The 20,253-nt window shown below is 47.2% G+C and overlaps 1 protein-coding gene across 1 annotated transcript in view; it reads left to right on the top strand.

Annotated features, from left to right (window-relative positions):
- Window positions 1–13,000, top strand: part of ITGB5 (integrin subunit beta 5) — a 135,920-nt gene extending 122,920 nt beyond the window's left edge. The window contains exons 12-15 of the mRNA XM_049878730.1: window positions 5,615–5,718; window positions 10,029–10,148; window positions 11,503–11,669; window positions 12,312–13,000. Coding sequence (XP_049734687.1) covers window positions 5,615–5,718; window positions 10,029–10,148; window positions 11,503–11,669; window positions 12,312–12,407 — 487 coding nt within the window. The 3' untranslated portion in view covers window positions 12,408–13,000. The remainder of the gene's footprint in view (window positions 1–5,614; window positions 5,719–10,028; window positions 10,149–11,502; window positions 11,670–12,311) is intronic.
- The last annotated feature ends 7,253 nt before the right edge of the window (window positions 13,001–20,253 follow it).

The raw sequence follows: 20,253 nt of genomic DNA, 5'->3' as shown, positions 1-20,253 counted from the left end.
CGAGCCAAGTCTCTATTGCCCATCTTCTGTTTCTAACTCCGGAATGTTTCCATGAAGTCAGTCCCAGGAGATTGGGATTTTGTAGCCAATTCTGCAATAGCTGAATTCTTAAGCGTATTAGAACCCTCTTAAAAAAGTCTTATCCCTTTTCCCTTTGTGATCTGCTCACTTGCTGATTCTTTTTTATTTTTATTTTTTTAATTTTTGGTGAAAATATACACAGCATAGCATATACCCATTCAACAGTTTTTACGTGTACAGTTCATTGACAATGGATAGACTTCACATTGTGTCACCACTCTCACTGTCCCTGCCAGTATCATTTCACCACTGTCAGCCAGACACTCTGCCCGCCAAAGTGCTCATTTGTGCTTTACAGTTACTATTATCATTTTGATCCCATAAAAAAACAGACCAAATCCATTGCCGTTGAATTAATTCCCACTCATAGCAACCCTACAGGACAGAGTTGAACTGCCCCATATTGTTTCCAAGGAGCAGCTGGTAGATTCGAACTGGTGACCTTTTGGTTAGTAGGCAAGCTCTTAACCACTGTACCAGCAGGGCTCCTTGATCCCATACAGGTAATTCTTTAAAAAGGTACAGTGCTCACGGCCAGCATTCTTTATTTATTGAGCTAAACTGTTGTTTTGTTTAAAGATGACTTCATGGGAAACAGGTTTCCCCCGCTATCCGTAAGTAGAGTGTTCCTGTGAAACCTTTTGTAAACCACTGGCAGCTTCTGTCCCGCTCGGCCCTCTCATCTCCCCTCCAGACCGGAGCTGCCTACAGTCTCATGTGTCTACTTGACCCAAGAAGCTCACTCCTCACCGGTATCATTTTCTGTCTTATAGTTCAGTCTGTCTGAAGAGTTGGCTTTGAGAATGGTTCCTGTCTTGGGCTAACAGACGGTCTGGGGACCATGACCTCCGGGATCCTTCTAGTCTCAGTCAGACCATTAAGTCTGGTCTTTTTATGAGAATTTGAGGTCTGCATCCCACTGCTGTCCTGCTCCACCAGAGATTCTCTGTTGTGATCCCTGTCAGGATAGTCATTGGTTGTAGCCGGGCACCATCTAGTTCTTCTGGTTTCTGGCTGATCCAGTGTGGCCCATCCTGTCTCTTGCCTTTGCCCGTTTTTGATTGAGTTATTTGTCTTTTCCGTTGTTAAACTGTATAAGTTTTATATATATTTTGGATATTAGACCCTTACTGGATATGTGGTTCTCAAAGATTTTTTCCCAGTCTGTAGGTTTTTTTACTCTTTCGATAAAGCCTTTTTTTTTTAATATATAATTTATTTTTGTTGTTGTTGTTGTTGAGAAAATACACAGAACATAAACCAATTCAACAACTTCTACATGGACAGTTCAGTGACATTGATTACATTCTCACCCTCCTTTTTTGAGCTGTTCCTCCCCCCATTAATAAATTCACTGCCTCCTAAGTTTCCTATTTAATCCTTAGGGTTACTGTTGTCTATTTGATCCCATATAGGTAGATCTTAAAAGAGCACCATATTCAAGGGAGGTATGCTTTACTAATTAAGCTAAAATGTTGTTTGGTTTTAAGACTTCAGGGGATATTTTTGGTTTAAGGTTTAAAAATTATCTCTGGGCAATAGTTTCAGGGGTTCATCCAGCCTCCATGGCTCCAGAAAGTCTGTGAGGTCCATGAGAATTTGAAATTCTGTTCTGCATTCCCCCCTTTTGATCAGAATCCTTTTATAGAATCTTTGATCAAAACTTTCAGTAATAATAGCTGGGCACCATCCAGTTCTTCTGGCCTTATGGCAAAGGAGGTACAGTAATTATTGATGGAGGCAATTAGCCATACATTCCATTTCCTCTTCCATTCCTGACTCTCCTTCTTCCTCTGTTGCTCCAGGTAAATACAGACTAATTGTTGTGCCTTGGATGGCCACTTGCAAGCTTTAAGACCCCAGGTGCTATGCAACAAACTAGGAGATAGAACAGAAGCACTGCTATGAATTGAATTGTGTCCCCCAAAAATATGTGTTGTAAATCCTAACCTCTGTTTCTGTGGTCATAATCCCATTTGGGAATGGGTTGTCTTTGTTATGTTAATGAGACATGATTAGTGTAGGGTGTGTTTTAAGTCAATCTCTTAAAATATAAAAGAGATTAAACAAGCAAGGGAAGAAGCAGAGATGGGGGAAGAGAGATGCTAAGCCACATGAAGATTGCTCAGGAATAGAAGCTCAGAAGAGACAAGGACCTTCCCCCAGAGATGACAGAGAGAGAAACCCTTCCCTTAGAGCCAGTGCCCTGAATTCGAACTTTATGGCCTCCTAAATTGTGAGCAAATAAATTTCTGTTTGTTAAAGCCACCCATTTGTGCTGTTTCTGTTATACCAGCACTAGATAACTAAGACAGGCACTAAAAATGTCCTTGGGCCAATGAAACCATGACCTTAATTAAGTCTCATATGCATGCGAAAGCTGTGCAATGAACAAGGAAGACCAAAGAAGATTGATGCCTTTGAATTATGGTGCTGGCGAAGAATATTGAATATACCATGGACTGCCAGAAGAATGAACAAGCCTATCTTGGAAGAAGTACAGCCAGAGTGCTCTTTGGAAGCAAGGATGGCGAGACTTCATCTCACATACTTTGGACATGTCATCAGAAGGGACCAGTCCCTGGAGAAGGACATCATACTTGGTAAGGTAGAGGGTCAGCAAAAAAAGGAAGACCCTCGATGAAATGGATTGACATAGTAGCTGTAACAATGAGCTCAAACATAGCAATGATTGTGAGGATGCCACAGGACCAGGCAGTGTTTTGTTCTGTTGTACATAGGGTCACTATGAGCTGGAACTGACCTGATGCCACTGAACAACACAACAACAAACCTCCAAATCCATGAGGTGTTTGGTTGTACATAAGCAGCCTCAGCAACTACTTTTTTTTTTTTTAATCATTGTTGTAAATGTATCTGTCACACAACTTTTGCCAATTCAGTTTTTTATAGGTGTACAACTTGTTGACAGCAATTACAATAACAGGCTGTGCAACCCTACCCTTAAACAGTGCAATTTTTTCATCATCATAAACTGAAACTCAGTACTCCATAAGCAGGACCCCACCTTTCCTTCCCCCTCCCTCCCTCCCCTAGTAACCACTAATAAACTTTGGTCTCTATACATTTGCCTGTTATTGTCTTTTTATATAAGCAAGGCCATGCAATATTTGCCCTTTTGTGACTGACTTATTTCACTCAGCATAACGTCTTCAAGCTCCATCCATACCGTAGCATTATCAAGACTTCCTTTCTCTTACTGGCTGAGTAGTATTCCATTGTATGTATGTACTACATTTTGTTTATCCATTCATCTGCTGATGGGCATTTAGGTTGTTTCTACCTTTTGGCTGTTGTGAACAGTGCTTCTGGGAACATTAGTGTACAAGTATCTGAGTCTCTTTTGATAAATGCAAATATTTAATTTTTATCAGGTCCCAATTAACTATTTTGTCTTCTGTTGCTTGTGCATTTGTTGTATTTGACAGTCTATTATTAAAGAAAACTAGGTCCCATAGTTTTGTCCCTATGTTTTCTTTCAAGAATGATATGGTTTTAGTTTTAACAGTTAGGTCCTTGATCCATTTTGAATTAGTTTTTGTGTATGGTGTGAGGTATGGATCTGCTTCATTTTTCTCCAGATGGAAGTCACCTATTCCTTCTTAACGTTCAGACAGTGGTGTAGAAACTTGGGAAAGGCTTGTCTGAGAGGTCGGGCCCCTGGGTGCTGGATTCACCTCTGCCACTGACTTCTCTTGGGCTTCATTTTTCTCACTTGTCAGTACAGGGGACTTAACAAAATGATCTCCAAGCTCCCTTCCAGCTCTGATATTCCGTTTCACCATTTCTATACTTGAGACATTTTAGTGACTGGCCTCTCAATCCCAAGGAAGTAAAAAATGGGTAATAATAATAAAGGCAACATACTGTGGTTGAATATACCTCTGTATTTTTTCCAGAGAGCTTCCCAGACACACAGCCCTTTTGGTCCCCAATGGCCTATTGGGTAAGCAGGGCAGATCAGGCTCTGCGAGGTCACCCCTGGGTGCCAGGGTGCAGCTGCAGGGGGCAGTGCCCCTTCCCAGCACACAGATTCTTAAGTCCTAGCCAAGTTTCCCAAGGAAGCTTCTGTTTGGGGGCTCTAACCCTCCTTGCAGACTAATGAACACTGCTGCATCACGAAGTCCCCAAAAGGTACATGTCAGCTGGGTTGTCATGCCCCAACCCATTCCTCCCTGAAGTTTAGTTCTCTCCATCCTGCGTGTCCTTAGCCCCACCCTGCAGTCCACCAGCGTAGCTGGGACCTACTTTCCACTTTCACAGTGAGCTTAACAATCCTTTAGTCAAAGCTTAGCTCCTCCAGCCCTGCATCCTGAGGAACCTTACTCTCCTTGATGTAACTCAAAATGGACAGTGAATGTCTGGAACTGGCTTTTGTCTATGTAGAGTATAAATGTTGTTGTGGTGTGCCATCAAGTCGATTTTGACTCATAGCGACCCCATGTGACAGAGTAGAACTGCCCCATAGGGTTTTCTAGGCTGTAATCTTTATGGTAGCAGATCATCAGGTCTTTCTCCTGCAGAGCCATTGGGTGGGTTCAAACCACCAACTTTTGGGTAAGCAGCTGAGCACTTAGCTGTTGTACCACCAGGGCTTCTTAGAGTATAAATAATAGCCATTAATTGAAGATTTTAATTGAGCATTTTTATATACTGTCTGATTTAAACTGTTGGCCTAAGGTAGGAAAGGGGCTCCCAACCCACTTTCTCTAGAGGGCCCCTGTTCAAATGCAGGTTTCCAGGGACAGAGGTGTCCCCCTCTAGCTTCCACCAAAGTCTAGTGTAGACTGATTAATGTGCAAGTGGACAGCAGGGCCCTTTAGGAAGCTGTCAGGTGGGCTTTGTCTAAGGGGGGGATAAGAGGGCTGGAGCCTGAGATTCTCCAGGGCAGTGGTTCTCACCCCTTGCTTGCATGAGATCAGTGGGGAGCCCAGGCCCTGGTCCCTGAGATGTGGATTCCGTGGGCATGATGGGGCCCAGGCACTGATATTTTCTACCACTCTAATGTACAGGAGGTTTGAGACCCTTGCCTTTGATGATGACTAGGAAGGGAATCTTGGGAACTAGGGTAATGTGGGAGTATCCAGCACTGGATATGGGAGTGTAAAGACCCCACAGGAGGCCTGGAATCCAGTTTTGTCACCCAGAAACTTCTTTTCTTGGAGCAGATATCTCAGGCATTTAATGCACCGGAATGAAGTTGGGTTTGGCTCCTGGTATCAGACTATGAGAGGTCTACAACTTGAACCTTGACATGTAGACCAGACATGCCTCTAAATTCATGTATGTTCCCGTGAGAACTCTCTGGCTTCCTTGCATAATAGCAACAAGAAGTGTGGAGCAGAAACATTCCCTGGGACCAAATATCTGAAAGTGGGGAAGTGAAGACCTTCGAGGGCCTGTGGGGCCAAGGTTCAGCACAAAGGGCTGGAATCTACATTGTTGGGAGCACAGTTATATGGGTGGAACTATTATACATCTAACATCCACATTTATTTCTTCTTTTCCAAAGAGATTGTGTCGAGTGCTTGCTGCTTCACTCAGGGAAACCAGCTGGCAACCAGACGTGCCACAACTATTGCAAGGATGAGGTGATCACGTGGGTGGACACCATTGGTGAGTAGGCTGGAGGAACCCTGAACCTTGGCAGACACCTAGAGATTTTATCGTCCATGGGACCGTCTTCAGGGCTGCTTGATGGAGAAGCGAGTAGTTTTATTATTGAGTTAGGAGGCACAGCTAGACTTCCTTGGCACAATTTCGGACTGCCCAAGAAATTCCAGGCTTTCCAGGGTACAAGACTGCCTTGTTCTATAAGTTTCTCCCCCATTTCTGGAGCCATTTCCTTCCTAGCCACATTTTCTTCTCCTAGGTTCTCTCAAAAGTTGGTTTATTTGTTAGGATAAGTAATGTTAGCTGCTATAACAAACTCCAAATCTCAATGCCATAACAAAATACAAGTCGATTTGTCACTCACTGAAAGTCCAGTGAAGTGTTCCTGGTTGGTAAGGCCTTCCACATGGTCGTTCAGGAACCAGGCACCTTCTGTATTGTGGCTCCATCCTACACAAGATCCCAACAGTCCTCTCCATTCAGTCAGCAAATGAGGAATGAGAGCAAAGGATCAAGGGACAGGTTTGTATGGGCCAGGCCTTGGTGTGGTGCATCTCACACTATCTATATTTCTTTGGCTAACACGCAGTCATCTGGGCACATTTAACTGCAAGGGTGGCTGAGAATTTAGTTAAGCTGTGTACCCAGGAGGAAGAGAAAATGTTTGGTGAACAACTAGCCAGTCTCCTCCGCATTTGCCCTCAGCCCAGGCCAGCTGTCACAATGCTGCAGACAGCAGTGGAGGCAGGTCTCTCAGTGGTATCCAGACTGAACCTGGGACTGAGGGCCACCCTGGCTCTTCTCCCACCTGCAGGGCACCCACCTCCACATATCTCACCCACTCCTTGTTCTCTTATCTTGCCTGGCTCTCGCATCTTGGGGCTCTTCTTTTTCCGAGCACTCCACTGTTACACCGTCCAGCCCTCTGCCTTTACCTGTGGGAAAAAGCCTACAAGTCCTTTCTGACCATGAGCCCACAGGAGGAGATGGGCTGCCCCCTGGGCCAGCCAAGAAGATTGGACAGAGGCTCAAAGAATTTTTTTTTTCACCATCTCTGGGTTTATCCATTTCTTTTCCAGTCAGCTATTGCCATCCAGTCTGAGGAGTTTCTGAGGTAAAGAGAGGCAAATCGCATATCTTAGCCCTGTATGCATGGGATTGGTTTGGAACTTATCTGGAACGCTACAGTTATGTCAAGTCAAAATGACCAAGTGCAGGAACCTTCATATATAGCTAATGGAATTGTAAAATGGTGTAGCCACTGTGGAGAACAGTCTGGAAATTCCCCAAAAAGTTGAACATAGAGTTGCCATGTGGTTGTTGTTGTGGGGCACCGTTGAGTCAATTCCGGCTCATAGTGACCCTACATGTCAGAGTAGAACTGCCCCATAGGGCTTCCTAGGCTACAACCTTCATGGGAGCAGATTACCAGGCCTTTTCTCCTGCAGAGTGGCTGTTGTATTTGAACTGCCAACCCAGCAATTCCACTCCCAGAGAACTGAAAACATGTAAACAAAAACTTGTACACAAATGTTTATAGCACCATTATTCATAATAGCCAAAGAGTAGAAGCAACCCAGATGTCTGCAACCCAGATGTCTATCAGCTGATGACCGGATGGACAAAACGTAGTGTATCCGTACAATAGAATACTATTTGGTCATAAAAAGGAACGAAGTACTGTTACGTGGAACAACGTGGATGAACTTTGAAAACACTATGCTGAGTGAAAGAAGCCAGACACAAAAGGCCACATATGGTGTGACTCTGTTTAAATGAAATCTCCAAAACAGTAAATCCACAGAGACAGAAAGTTAAGTTAGTGGTTACTGGGACTGGGATGCTGGAAATGTTCTGGATATAGTGGGAATGGGTACACAATGGGAATGGGTACACAATATTGTGAATATACTGAAAGCACTGAGCTGTACACTTTAAAATAGTTAAAATGCTGGAGGAAAAAACTGCCGTGGGAATCTGCATCCCAGGCTCCTCTTGCTGGCCTTGACCTCTCGCTTCTGCACGCACCCAGCCCTCAGTGGCGTGTCTGTCTTTGTCCTGTCGTGCCTGTTTTGTTGACATCCTTGTTCCTGCCTGTCTGCCTCCCTGGTTTTGACCGACTGCTCTGGCCACATCATGGCTTCTGAGTATGTTGAATCATTTATTCATCCAGGACATATTCACTGGGCACCCAACCAAAGCCAAACCAAACCCGTTGCTGAGGAGTCGATTCTGACTCATAACAACCCTCTAGGGCAGAGTAGAACTGCCCCATAGGTCTCCAAGGCTGTCATCTTCACAGAATCAGATGGCCACATCTTTCTCTTGCAGAGTGGCTGGCTAACGGCTGACCTTTCAGTTAGCAGCTGAGTGCCACCTACTCAGGGCTTCTCACTGAGCACCTAAAACCCGTCGCCGTCAGGTCGACTCTGACCCATAGCGACCCTATAGGACAGAGTAGAATTGCCCCCATAGAGTTTCCAAGGAGTGCATGGTAGATTCGAACTGCTGACCTGTTGGTTAGCAGCTGTAGCTCTTAACCACTATACCCCCGGGGTTTCCACTGAGCACCTACTACTTGCTAAATGTTGTGCTAGACCACGGGGAGACAGTGGTGAGGACACCACAGCCCAGTCTCTCCACACGCCTCGTCTCCTGCCCGCTTCTGTCTCGCTGCTTAGAGCCTGGCTCACAGCCAGTTTTGCCTGCAGACTGGGGACAGCTGCCCCCTCACCAGGCACCCACAGTCACAAAGGAGGACAAGATGCCTTCCTGTGGTCCACCACCCGATTCCCTCAGCCTGTAGCAATTATAGACATGCACGCCCGGCTGCGTCTAAATCCAGCCCTCTGAGATGAATCAGTTGTTTCACAGAGAAGACTTACGTTCTGATTCACCACTTGGCCTTTCCTTCCTTCTCTTAGGCTTTTTGTCATACACACACACACGCTCATACACACACTCACACCCTCACACACTTACACACTCACATACACATTCATATCCAGGCCAGGCTTATGCCTCGGGGGCTGAGAGTAAAGAATATGTAAAAGTTACCTTTTTTCATAAACGGAAAAAGTCCAGGCCTTCCTGTTTGATAACAACACGAGTTTATCTGGTCCCGGGCTAAACCCCCCTCAAGCAACAAGTTTTCGAATGCATTTCACGTCACATTGACTTCAAGTGTTGTAAGTTGCTATTAAGGAGTCCCTGAGCGGTATAAATGGTTAAGTTCTGGGCTACTAACTGAAAGGTTGGCAGTTCGAACTCACCTAGAGGTGCCTTGGAAGAAAGGCCTGGTGATCTGCTTTGAGGAGGTCACAGCCATGGAAAACCCAGTGGAGCAGTTCTACTCTGACACACGTGGGGTCGCTATGAGTTGGAATCGACTTGACGGCAACCGGTTTGGTTGTTTTGTTTTTTGTTATTCAGGGCAGATGTGCTGGTACTGCCTGATTTCCTAACCTTTCCCCTCACTCTGACTTCAACCTTTCCCCTACCTCCTTTTCCTCCTAGGAATAAATCTTCTAGCCCTTTCCAGTGAAGCCTTGGAATGTGAATAACGCGTGGGCAGAGGCTTCTGATAACCTCCCTTCCTGTTACCAGCACTGTGGGGACAGGGACTGGGGCAGACTTGAGAGACCTCGAGGAAGGGCATTTCTCATCCAGGAGCAAGGCCGGACTGTCCGGACTTGGCCACAGCTGTGACCGGCCAGGCCCCAAACGCTGGCTCGCTTTCTCTCAGGGCTTGGACAGCACTGTGGGTACCAACCTCTTGTCCGCATCTCCTCATTCCCCAGCAGTTCTTTTTGGTTTCACATCCCAGGAGACAGCTGCTGACTCTTGGCCTCTGCAGCCAGCTCTCAGCCCTGAGTGGACACACATACTTGGCCTTTATGTGAACACTCTTCGGGCCTCAGAGTCTCCCGCTGGCTTCTTCTTTCCTTTATCACTTTAATTCCCATTGGCAGTTCCACCACCGCACCCTGCCCCAAGCACTGATGGCCTCTTTTGTTTCACATCGACCCCAGGAGACATTTCAGAGGCTTGAAGGTCCCCTAACGTGTTCCACGGGTCCCCTGCATCTAAAGGAATTCACGCCCCCAGAGCAGTCTAAAACTCCAAGCCTGGACCTGCATTCTGTGTGAGAAACCTAAGATCATGTTTGAAGGCCCGGCCTCCCTTTTGAGACTCCCTCCCCACACCCCTCACTGCCACTGCCCACCCTCCTCCAGCTGCTCAGCTCCCCATATCCCTCAGCGGCTGGGGATTGCCCAGGGACATTTGGGCTATTTCTGCTTGGTTTCCTCCAGTGAAAGATGACCAGGAAGCTGTGCTTTGTTTCTACAAAACTGCCCAAGACTGTGTCATGATGTTCACCTATACGGAGCTCCCCAGTGGGAAGACCAACCTGACGGTCCTCAAGGAGCCAGGTGGGTGACAGCCAGGCTCTTGGGGCACTGCCCACACAGGAGCGCGGGGGTCCCGTTTCTGATGCCGTTCCCTGCTCTGGGATATCACCATGCCCTCATCGCTGACCTTTCCAAACTCCAGAGACAGGAGGGATACAATTCCACATAAAAATCAGGATCTAAGGCCTGCCGTACCCCACTCCTAGATGTCAGAGTACAGCTCAGGACCACTACTGGGGCAGGGGGGTATAGCTCTGGGGAGCAGGAGTGGGCTGAGGGGATGGGAGCTATGGGAGGAGGCACCCTGCCCTTGGGCAGGAGGGAGTGGCTCGGATTTGGGAAGAGACAGAACGTGCTCAGCAGACGCAGGAACCTGTACACCAGTGGTAGCCGGGAGTGATGTGTTCTGCAGGAGGGGAGTGTTCAGGGCCCTTCTGGACGATCTGGGCAGGGTAGGGCAGGGCTCTGCTTGAGTCAGGGAGCATCCAGGAAACTCCCGGCCTAGCTGGGCTGCTGCTGCTGCTTCCCAGAGTGGATTCCAAGGACAGATGGAGGGCTGGGTCCTACATTTCTTCCCGGATGTCCCTGGTCCCCGAGGAGGGCAAGCTTTCATCCAAACACCAAGAGTTCTGCCTTGTGCTTTGGGCCCAGGGACCAAAAAGCCTTTTGCCTTAGAGTGATTGGGAGACTGAGATTTCTTTATTCTTTGGGGGGTGAGGAGGGGGAGCCTTAAAAAAATTGTTCTCTTCAATTCACAACACTGCAAACTGTTTTTCCAAAGTGGGCCATACCACAGTGTGCCGTCCCGGGCCAGCGGCAGAAGGGAAGTGCTGTGGTACCGGCCCAGGATGCATGCCTGTAAGAATGAGGCTTTGTTTCCAAGCGCTGTCTTGCGGTTCCTTGAAAATAAGCACATTGGCTCCAGCGGGCTGCACGCTAAGGGTTTACAAATGTTGGCTGGCCCCAGCCCAGGCCTCGGCGGAAGTGGCCTCAGGAGACCTCCTGCCTGCACAGTCTGCTCTTGATGGCATTTACATGAAAGCCAAGACACTGCCTAGCATCCTGCCCTGGAGGCTGGGCTGGGCTGGGGCTTGGACACTGCATGTTGGAGAAAAGGCAGCAGTGTACCCAGCACGTGGGGAGAGGTGCCCGCAGACTTGCTGTGTGACCTTGGAATAGTCATCAACCCCCTCTGAATCTCTCACTTTCTGTGCCTTGGGGAAGCCTTCCTGCAATGTGAAGATCTAAAGGGAGGAGAGAAAGGAGGCCCTTTGCAAGAGAAGCGACCTTTTATTTCCAGTATGCCCGAGTGCAGGGGTGCGAGGTGTGTGGGGATGCTGGTGGCTTTGCTCACTATGCCTCCTGTCCCCTCCAGAGTGTGGATCTGCACCCAACGCCATGACTATCCTGCTGGCCGTGGTTGGCAGTATCCTCCTGATTGGGATTGCGCTCCTGGCCATCTGGAAGCTGCTCGTCACCATCCACGACCGAAGAGAGTTTGCAAAGTTCCAGAGTGAGCGATCCAGGGCCCGCTATGAAATGGTAAGCCAATGAGACGTTGGCAGTGGCTGACAGCTCAGGCCTAGAGGCGTTGTTGAGTTCTGGCAAGCAAGCAAGACCCATTACCATCTTTGGCATTAAAAACAAAGAAACGAAACCTCAAAGGCTGTGCTCAGTTGTGTACAGTGAGAATGCACAGCTCCAGGAGCTGAGGCCTCTACCAGACCCAGGTCAGAGACTCAAGGAGGCAGAGGCAGTGGGCGTGGCCTCAGGTAGCAAGAGCTTGAACAGTCTTGGAGAGACACCATGCCCATAGGAAATGACCCCAGTTTCTGGTAGTCTGTAATTTTGTGTGTGTCAATCTTACCTCCGCAAGTAAACTGCAAGCTCCAGAAAGACTGAGCACATAGTAAGCACCCACTGAGTCCCTAGAGTCAGTTTCTGTTAAAGTTGGAGGGGGCTTCAGAGATCCTCTGATCTAAGCCCTCATTTCAGAGATGAGGAGTTAATGCTCCGAGAAGGGAGTGGCCTTCCCAGGGAGGCAGAGCCCATCAGAGCAGAGCCTGTCCTTAGCGTAGACTGTGCATAGGTCCCTCTGGCTGCTGCCGGCCAAGGAAGGGCCTAGACCGAGTCTGTTTGAATGGGTGAACTAACACAGCTCCTCTTTCCTCCTGTGTTCTGCAGGCTTCAAACCCTCTGTATAGAAAGCCCATCTCCACACACACCGTGGACTTCACCTTCAACAAGTTCAACAAGTCCTACAATGGCACGGTGGACTGACGTCTCCTGCTCCTCAGAGGCATGGAGGGGCATGAACTAAAAAGTCAAAAACTGCAATGCCCCGGACAAATGCTTGACTCCATCCCGGCTCCCTAAGGAGGAAAGTACAGAGAGGCCCTTCAAGTGAGCCTGGGTGAGGAGCCTGCGCAGGAGTGCCTGGCCTGCCACCTGGCCGCTGGGCCCGGCCATGCGAGGCTGGCCTCCTCTCCGAGCCGGGAACAAGAGGACCTTGGCGCTCGGCTTTCCCACCTTGTCCTGCTGTGTCCCAATGAACTGCTGAGATGCTGGGCTGCCTTCCCTCCCAGGAGGGCGGGCCCTCCAGCCTGGCCAGAGGGGGCGGCTATTGGCAAGTGTCAGAGAGTGTAACACCAACACACAGTCTGGCTGTTTCACAGTGATCGTTTTTTTATGAAATAAAAAGCTCGTGCATCTATGGTGTCGTTCTGATTACTGAGAAGAATCTGCCTGATGGCTCTGCCTTGCAGTCAGGTGTTGGTGATGGGATTACTGAGATGTCTGTTGCAAATGTCAACTTGCCTCTCCTGGTCCATGTTTGTTCAGTACTTTTTGTAATGAAAGGAGAAGCGATTTTTTGGGATTGAAAGTAAAGACTGAAACCAAAAGACTTCGTTTTCGCCTGACACTTTCTGGAATGGTGATGGCTTGCGGTCCTTTCTGAACTGCCTTGAGCAGTGCTCTGGTGGGGATTTAAATGGTGGTGGACTTCCTCAGGGCATCCAGCACAATCCAGTCCAGTACCCTAGATCAGGGCCTGCACACAGGGTCCCATGAGGTTCGCAGGGACAGCCGGGATGGTACAAGGGAGGCCTGGGCAGGTATCTTTAGACTTTCCCAGCTCTTGTTTGAAGAATGAGTTGTAGGCTAAAAACTGAAAATCACCCCCTGGCCTCCCTCCCCTCATCTGAGGTGATAAGGCTCAACGTAGACATACAGAGGAGGGAGGCTGAGCTTGGTTTCCACACAAAATCACTTCTTATACATTATTAGCGATGACACTTCGGTTCCAGTGTCTGTCCTCTGGATAAACTCCCAGGACCAAAGCACAGCACCCATTTCAGCTTTTTTTTTTCCCCCAGGACTCTGAAGTCTCCTTAGGTTCCCATATCCGAGATGGAAGGAACTCCAGGAGGAGAAGTGGCTTACGCAAGTGTCAGGAGGCTAACGACAAACTGTACTGAGACCTGGGTGTTACAACTGGCCATGGTGCCTGGCCTCTCAATACCTGCTCTTTCTTCCTAAAATCTCTTTCTCTGATCAGTTCTTGCCATTGGCATCACTTCAAGGCTATTAGGCTTTCATTCCAAATGTATCACTTCTCAGACTTGAAGCAAATTTCCCTTCATTTTTGGCAAACACTGAAGACAAATGCCTATCAGTAAATAGTCTCTTACCTGGGACAAATATGAACAGATTCTGGATTTCGTCATGTGTAAATAGAATGGAAGACTTTGTGGCCTTGTGAAGCTGCCTTAAGTCGTTTTGGAATAACCAAAAAAAAAAAAAAAGAAACTCGTTGCCTTCAAGTCGATTCCGACTCTTGGCGACTTTCTAGGACAGAGTAGAACAGCCCCATGGGGTTTCCAAGGAGCAGCTGGTGGATTCAAACTGCCGACCTTTTGGTTAGCAGCCAAGCTCTGAACCACTTTATTTTTAGAATAAAGCCAAGTGTAAATAAGTGGTAGAATAGGTGGATAAAGTAGTGTCTTTGAGACATTCTAAATTAAGAAAAATACATGATTTTGGGAGAAACTCTGGGTTTTTCTCCTGTTCTGTTGTGGGTTTCCTGGAGGCAAATCATTAACTTCTTCAGTCTCATTTTCTCACAGGTGGCTGTTAGCACAACATACTTTTTTTCCCCATGTCTTTCTATATAAGTGATGTCATAAAGTATTTGTCCTTTTGTGATTGGCTTATTTCACTCAGCATAATGTCTTCAAGCTCCATCCATTCTGTAGCATGTATCAAGACACCATTTCTCCTACTGGCTGAGTAGTATTCCATTGTATGTGTGTACCACATTTTGTTTATCCATTCATTTGCTGAGGGGCATTTAGGTTGTTTCCACCTTTTGGCTACTGTGAATAGTGCTGCAATGAACTGTTGCATTGTAAACAAGTCTTTTTTTGAGTCTTTCAAGTGTACACTGAGGAGTGAATTGCTGGGTCATATGGTAGCTCTATGTTTAGTTTTTCGAGGGTCTGCCACAATTTTCCACAATGGCTGCACCATTTTTGCATTCTTACCAGCAATGGGTAAGAAATAATTTACCAACATCCTCACCAACGTTTGCTACTTTGTTTTTTTTTCTTGTCTTAGTCATCCTCGTGGGAGTGCAATGGTATTGATTTGTCTCTCTCTGATGGGCGATGACGTTTGATTATCTTTTCATGTGTTTGGCGGCCATTTGATGTCCTATTCAAGTCCTTTGCCCATTTTATGACTGGGTTATTTGTCTTTTTGTTGTTGTCGAAGTTTTATGTATATTTTGGTTATTGGATTGTTGTCGGATATACGATTTCTGAAGATATTCTCCCAGTCGGCAGCTTTTCAGTTTTTTGGTATTACCACAACATTCTTGAGCCACACTCTAAAGGGTCATTTATTCCTGGCTTCCCACTTAATATAGAAGTAAAAAAAAAAAAAAAAAAAACGCTGCCATTGAGTCCATTCTGACTCACAGCGACCCTACAGGACAGTAAAACTGCCCCACAGGGTTTCCAAGGCTGGTGGATTCGAACTGCTGACTTTTTGCTTAGCGGCCATAGCTGGTAACCCCTGCGCTGTTTTAATGCTAACTAGATGGGGTTTTTTTTTTTAGATGGGGGCGGGGGGGGGTGGTGGTGGTGACGGTGACGGCCGCTCACAGTGCTCTGCTGCCCCCTGCTGGAAGTTCTTAGACAAGCTGTTTTGGGACCTGACTCCTGAGATTGGGCCCCAATATGAGATTCCTTTCTTTTCTAAAGATTATCCAGTGGTGCAATGGTTAAACATTCGGCTGCAAACCCAAGGGTTGGCGGTTTGAACCCAGCCAGCTGCTCCGCGGGAGAAAGATCTGTTTCCATAAAGCTTACAGCCCAGAAAGCCCTATGGGGCCGTTCTACTCTGTCACACGGGGTCGCTATGAGAGGAAATCAGCTCGATGGCAAACACCACCCAACACCCAGCCCCCAGATTATCATTTTATGCTTTTAAAATATTTCTACTGAAATGGACCTTTGGAAACTTTTTCTTCCCTTAGCAGCTATTGGCCATGGCCCCTACTCCCACCATAACATAACGGAGAAGAGCCCTGTGGAGCCGAGGGCAGGTGATGCCCTTCCCTTCTTGTCCTCTGCTGTGAAAGCCGACTGCAGTCTTGTTTGTCAGAGACACAGGAGGGCTGTTTATCTATGGTGATTTTAATATCGACTTCCAAATAGCACTTACTAGGTTTTATTGATTGATTTTTAACAACTTACTTTTTCCTAATTGAATAATGGGTGGGAAAAAATGGAAAAATAAAGAGAATCATAAAACCTTTTATAATCACACCACTCAGATGTAACTAATGCTGACCCATCTATATGTTATTGTTTTGTGTGCCACTGAGTCAATTTTCGACTCCTAAAGACCCCATGTGACAGAGTAGAGCTGCCCCATAGGGTTTTGTAGGCTGTAATCTTTCCAGGACCAGATCTTCAGGGTTTTCTTTCTCAGAGCCGATGGCTGAGTTCGAACTGCCAATCTTTCATTTAACTGCTTAACTCTTGTGCCACCAGGGTTCCTATTTATTTCTATCAATCAATCTCTCTCTATAAATATATGTAGAATTGGGATTATACACTGTCACTCTTTAAAGGTACAGGAATTCATTCAGCTTGGTTGACTAGTACTTCCTTGAGCTACAAACAGCCACCTCTTCTGGGGAAGGAATGTACTTTTTTTGTTTAATTAGGATCAGCGCTTTAGGTTGATCACGAGATTTGGGATGAATTTCAGGTAATAGCAAACAGATGAGGAGATGAGGAGGGAGACTGGAAGGTCTTTTTCTCTGTTCAAATGTCACCTTTTAACAGAACAGCCCCTCCCTCTCTCTGGAGGGCTTCTAGTACTCATGGCTCCTGGCTTGCGTCTGAGAAGGGCAGCCTTGTGTACTTGGCTGCTAACAGGGCTTTGTGACAGGCTGAGAAGGGGCGAAGAGGGAGGAAGACATAAAAGGCCACCATGACAGCAGCCTGGATGAAGTTCCGTACACCTGGAGGGGCAGAAGGCCTTGCCCAGTTGCCCAGGGGTGATGCATCAATCGTTCAGGTGCAGCTGTGGCACTGGGCAGGGCCGGGGGCTGCAGGGTCAGCAGGAGAACCAGGTGCCTCAGGGACCTCATGCAGCTCAGTGTCATGCGCTGGCAGACCAACTGGATGATGGAAGGGCCTGGACACTTCTTTTCTCCCAGAGTCCCTTACTCCCCTCCCTCAGACGGAGCAGCCTGCCTTGGCCACTCACTGCTCAGCATGGCCTGCTCTGTCTCCAAAGTACAGGAACACAGCCTCCGTGCTTAGGAGAGGCGCTGCCCCGAAATGTAAGGTAAAACTGAATAGAAAGCCTGGAAAGATACACAGGAGAAGAGGACCCCTGGGTTCTTGACCCACATCTGGATCTGCCTCGTTCTATTGCTCAGGACTCTTTTCTCTCTTGGCTTCAATCCCACAACTCTAAAATGGTGTGATGAGATTATTCCGAAAAGACATTGCAACTCTGATGTTGAATGACTTCCTACCCTCCATGTCCTGGGGAACATACTGGACAGTCCGGAGACTATTTGTTAGGCAACTGGTTACCGTCTTAGTTTGCCTTGAACAACAATATAACAACAAAAACCTGGAAGTCTCCAACAACTAAAGCTTCATTGGCCCTAATTCCATAAAGTACCAGAGCCCTGAGACTATAAGTAACGTCCACTCCTCAGTGGGTCCTTCCAATAGCTCCACATGGTATTTGGGAGGGTATTTCCCCATTTTACAGAGGAGAAAGTTGAGGTTCGTCTAACCATGAGTGAGGGTTGGTGTCTTAGTTATCTAGTGCTGCTATAACAGAAATACCACAAGTGGGTGGCTTTAACAAAGAGAAATTTATTCTCCCATAGTCTAGTAGAAGTCCGAATTCAGGGTGTCAGCACCAGGGGAAGGCGTTCTCTCTCTGCTGGAGGAAGCCTTGTTACCTTTGTTATCAGTCTGCCTCTGGTCTAGGAGCTTCTCAGCGCTGGGACCCAGAGTCCAAAGGATGCGTACACCTGGCTCTTCTTGCTTGGTGGTAATGAGGTCCCGCGACAGGCTGTAGTGCTGCTGCCGTCCACTTTTAAGCGGTGCCTGTATATTGTGCAGAACCATCTGTAAACCAGGCATGAGTTTTCTCTTCCTCAGTCAACTGATCGTAAGGGGCTCCCCATGATGATGTGATCATTTCCATGACGGGATGTGATATAATGTGATCGCTTCTATGATGCGATCTGCTGTGAGGAGCCAATCAGTTGAAAGGGTGTTTTCTTGGGAGTCTGGCCTGCATTGAATATAGGTGGACTTCCTGGCAAGGCTCATGGGCTTTTGCACCCCTCCGGATCCTGCAGCTGGCTCCTTTTCGTCTGACATCTGGATCTTGGGACTTGAGCTAGCAGCTTACCTGCTGTCCTACCTGCCGATCCTGAGATTCATTGATCTTTGCAGCCTGTGAGCAAGAACCTTGCTGTCTGACCTGCTGATCTTGGGTTCGCCAGCCTCTGCGGCTACATGAATCAGGGAGAGCCTCTATCCTACCACACAGACCTGGGACGTTCCAGCCTCTCTAACCACGTGAGCCATTTCCTTGATATAAATTTCTCCCTATATATATCTACACGCTTTACTGGTTTTGCTTCTCTAGAGAACTCAGCCTAAGACAGCTGGCAAGTAAGTCCCAAGTCCAGGTGTCCCTTCTCTCGTTTGATGCTCTCTTCCCTGCACCATACCTTCTTCTGGAGCAAACATGACTCTCATTTATCCCAAAACTCTGTCATATGAGGAGGGAGTCACTGAACTAAGTTTCTGCTTTGGGGTATATGTCTCATTACTTAGAAAAAAAATAAAGTGCCTCTACGTGCAACCTCATAAATGATAAAATGTCTCTTCTTCCTTGTATCTTTCTGTCTTGTCCCCGCCATCTGCACAATCTCTGGTACATTCATGTTTGTGTCAGCTGGGCTTAATGGTGTGGTTTTTCCAGCACCTGACACCTTTAGCATGATGTAAACCCATAGTATGATTATATATTTTCTCCTAGAATGTCTTGGCTGTGCACCGTTGCTGGGCCGTGTTGGAGAGAAAACAGTCTCAGGAACAGCCCCAGGCAGCCGCAGGAACAGTCTAGATTCGGGGTGCTCTACATAATCATCCAGAATCTTGACGCTTCTCCATGAACCCCAAGAAGCAGCTAACACAGGTGCATGATTACCCAGTAGGTCTGAAAGACTCCCGCCTTCCCTGGCCGGACAGAGGGGGTCAGTATTGACCAGGGTGAGGGTCTCATTCCACTGCCCAAGGCTCCAAGGAAGGCCCAGGTACAGTTCAAGAATTTCTCTACTTAAAAAAACGAGAGAAGATGAATGCCTACTAACAAATTTTATAATTCCTGGCACAAACATTCAGTACTTTAAAGACTTCTTTGGTGGTGGTGTACTGGTTAAGCACTACAGCTGCTAACCAAGAAGTCAGCAGTTCGAATCTGCCAAGCGCTCCTTGGAAACTCTAGGGGGCGGTTCTACTGTCCTATAGGGTCGCTATGAGTCAGAGTCAACTTGACAGCAGAGGGTTTGGTTTGGCTTTCCACGGAGGGGGCACATGGGTTGGCCTACACACTGGTAAATAGGCTTATTTTCTTGCCGATTCAGTTAGCCCCTAGGTATTGGAATATTTGTATGTGCTGACATTTGTATAGGGTCGCTATGAGTCAGAAGAGTCAGAATTGACTCGTTGGCAATGGGTTTGAGTTTTTTGGGGGATTTGTGCTGGTTGACTTTTATGTTTTGACCCGTGCCCATAAAATAATTAACAGTAACAACCCTATTCAGAACAACACACACATCAACTGAGGTTTGTGTGGGCTGTACCTGTATGAACGCCTTCATGTGAGTGGAAGGGCTGGACAGGGAAGAACAGGCAGGCCAGGGATGGTTGGATTTCCCTCCTATGCTACCCAGCACCTTTGTCTAGTCAGGACTGTGGGCTTGATTTAAGTTGGGAGATATTCCTTTATGGGGTGACACAGGAGTTTAGAAAGGGAAGAAGACTACAGAAGTGAGAAAGAAGTGATGCTGTAGCCTAAGAGGAGACCATACTGGGGGCTTGAGGAGGTCAGAGGGCAGCAAGATGGTGCAGGTGAGGGAGGGATAAGGGAGGGGAAAGTGAAGACTAACTATGCTGTTTTTTCTTGAGCAAATTCTATGAGGTAGATATGAATTTTAAGGTCATCTATTCAGTTATGCACAAACAAAAAGTAACTTTGTTAATTTTTAACTCAACTTCATCATTACGTCAAGTGTCTACTTGTAGAAAACATGTTCTTAGGTTCTGGGTAAACAGAGACAGCATGTCTTGTTAAACACAATCACTTCAGGATCCAGTCTAAAGGCGCTGTTGACATTGGGGGTAGGGTCATCGATCTATGAGCAGGGAAATTCAACTTGTTTGTCACGTCACTCTGGAGCCACAGGAAGCCCAGGTTACCACTGGCCCTGCCCAACACGCACAGCTTCTGAGCCCACTGCCACCGGCACACCACGCTAAACCAAAACACCAAGCCCACTGCCATCAAGTCG

Source organism: Elephas maximus, chromosome 1 (assembly GCF_024166365.1).
Source record: "Elephas maximus indicus isolate mEleMax1 chromosome 1, mEleMax1 primary haplotype, whole genome shotgun sequence".
In the NCBI taxonomy this organism is placed as follows: domain Eukaryota; kingdom Metazoa; phylum Chordata; class Mammalia; order Proboscidea; family Elephantidae; genus Elephas; species Elephas maximus.
The sequence above is the reverse complement of the archived record's forward strand: the minus strand, read 5'-3'. Positions and strand labels throughout refer to the sequence as shown.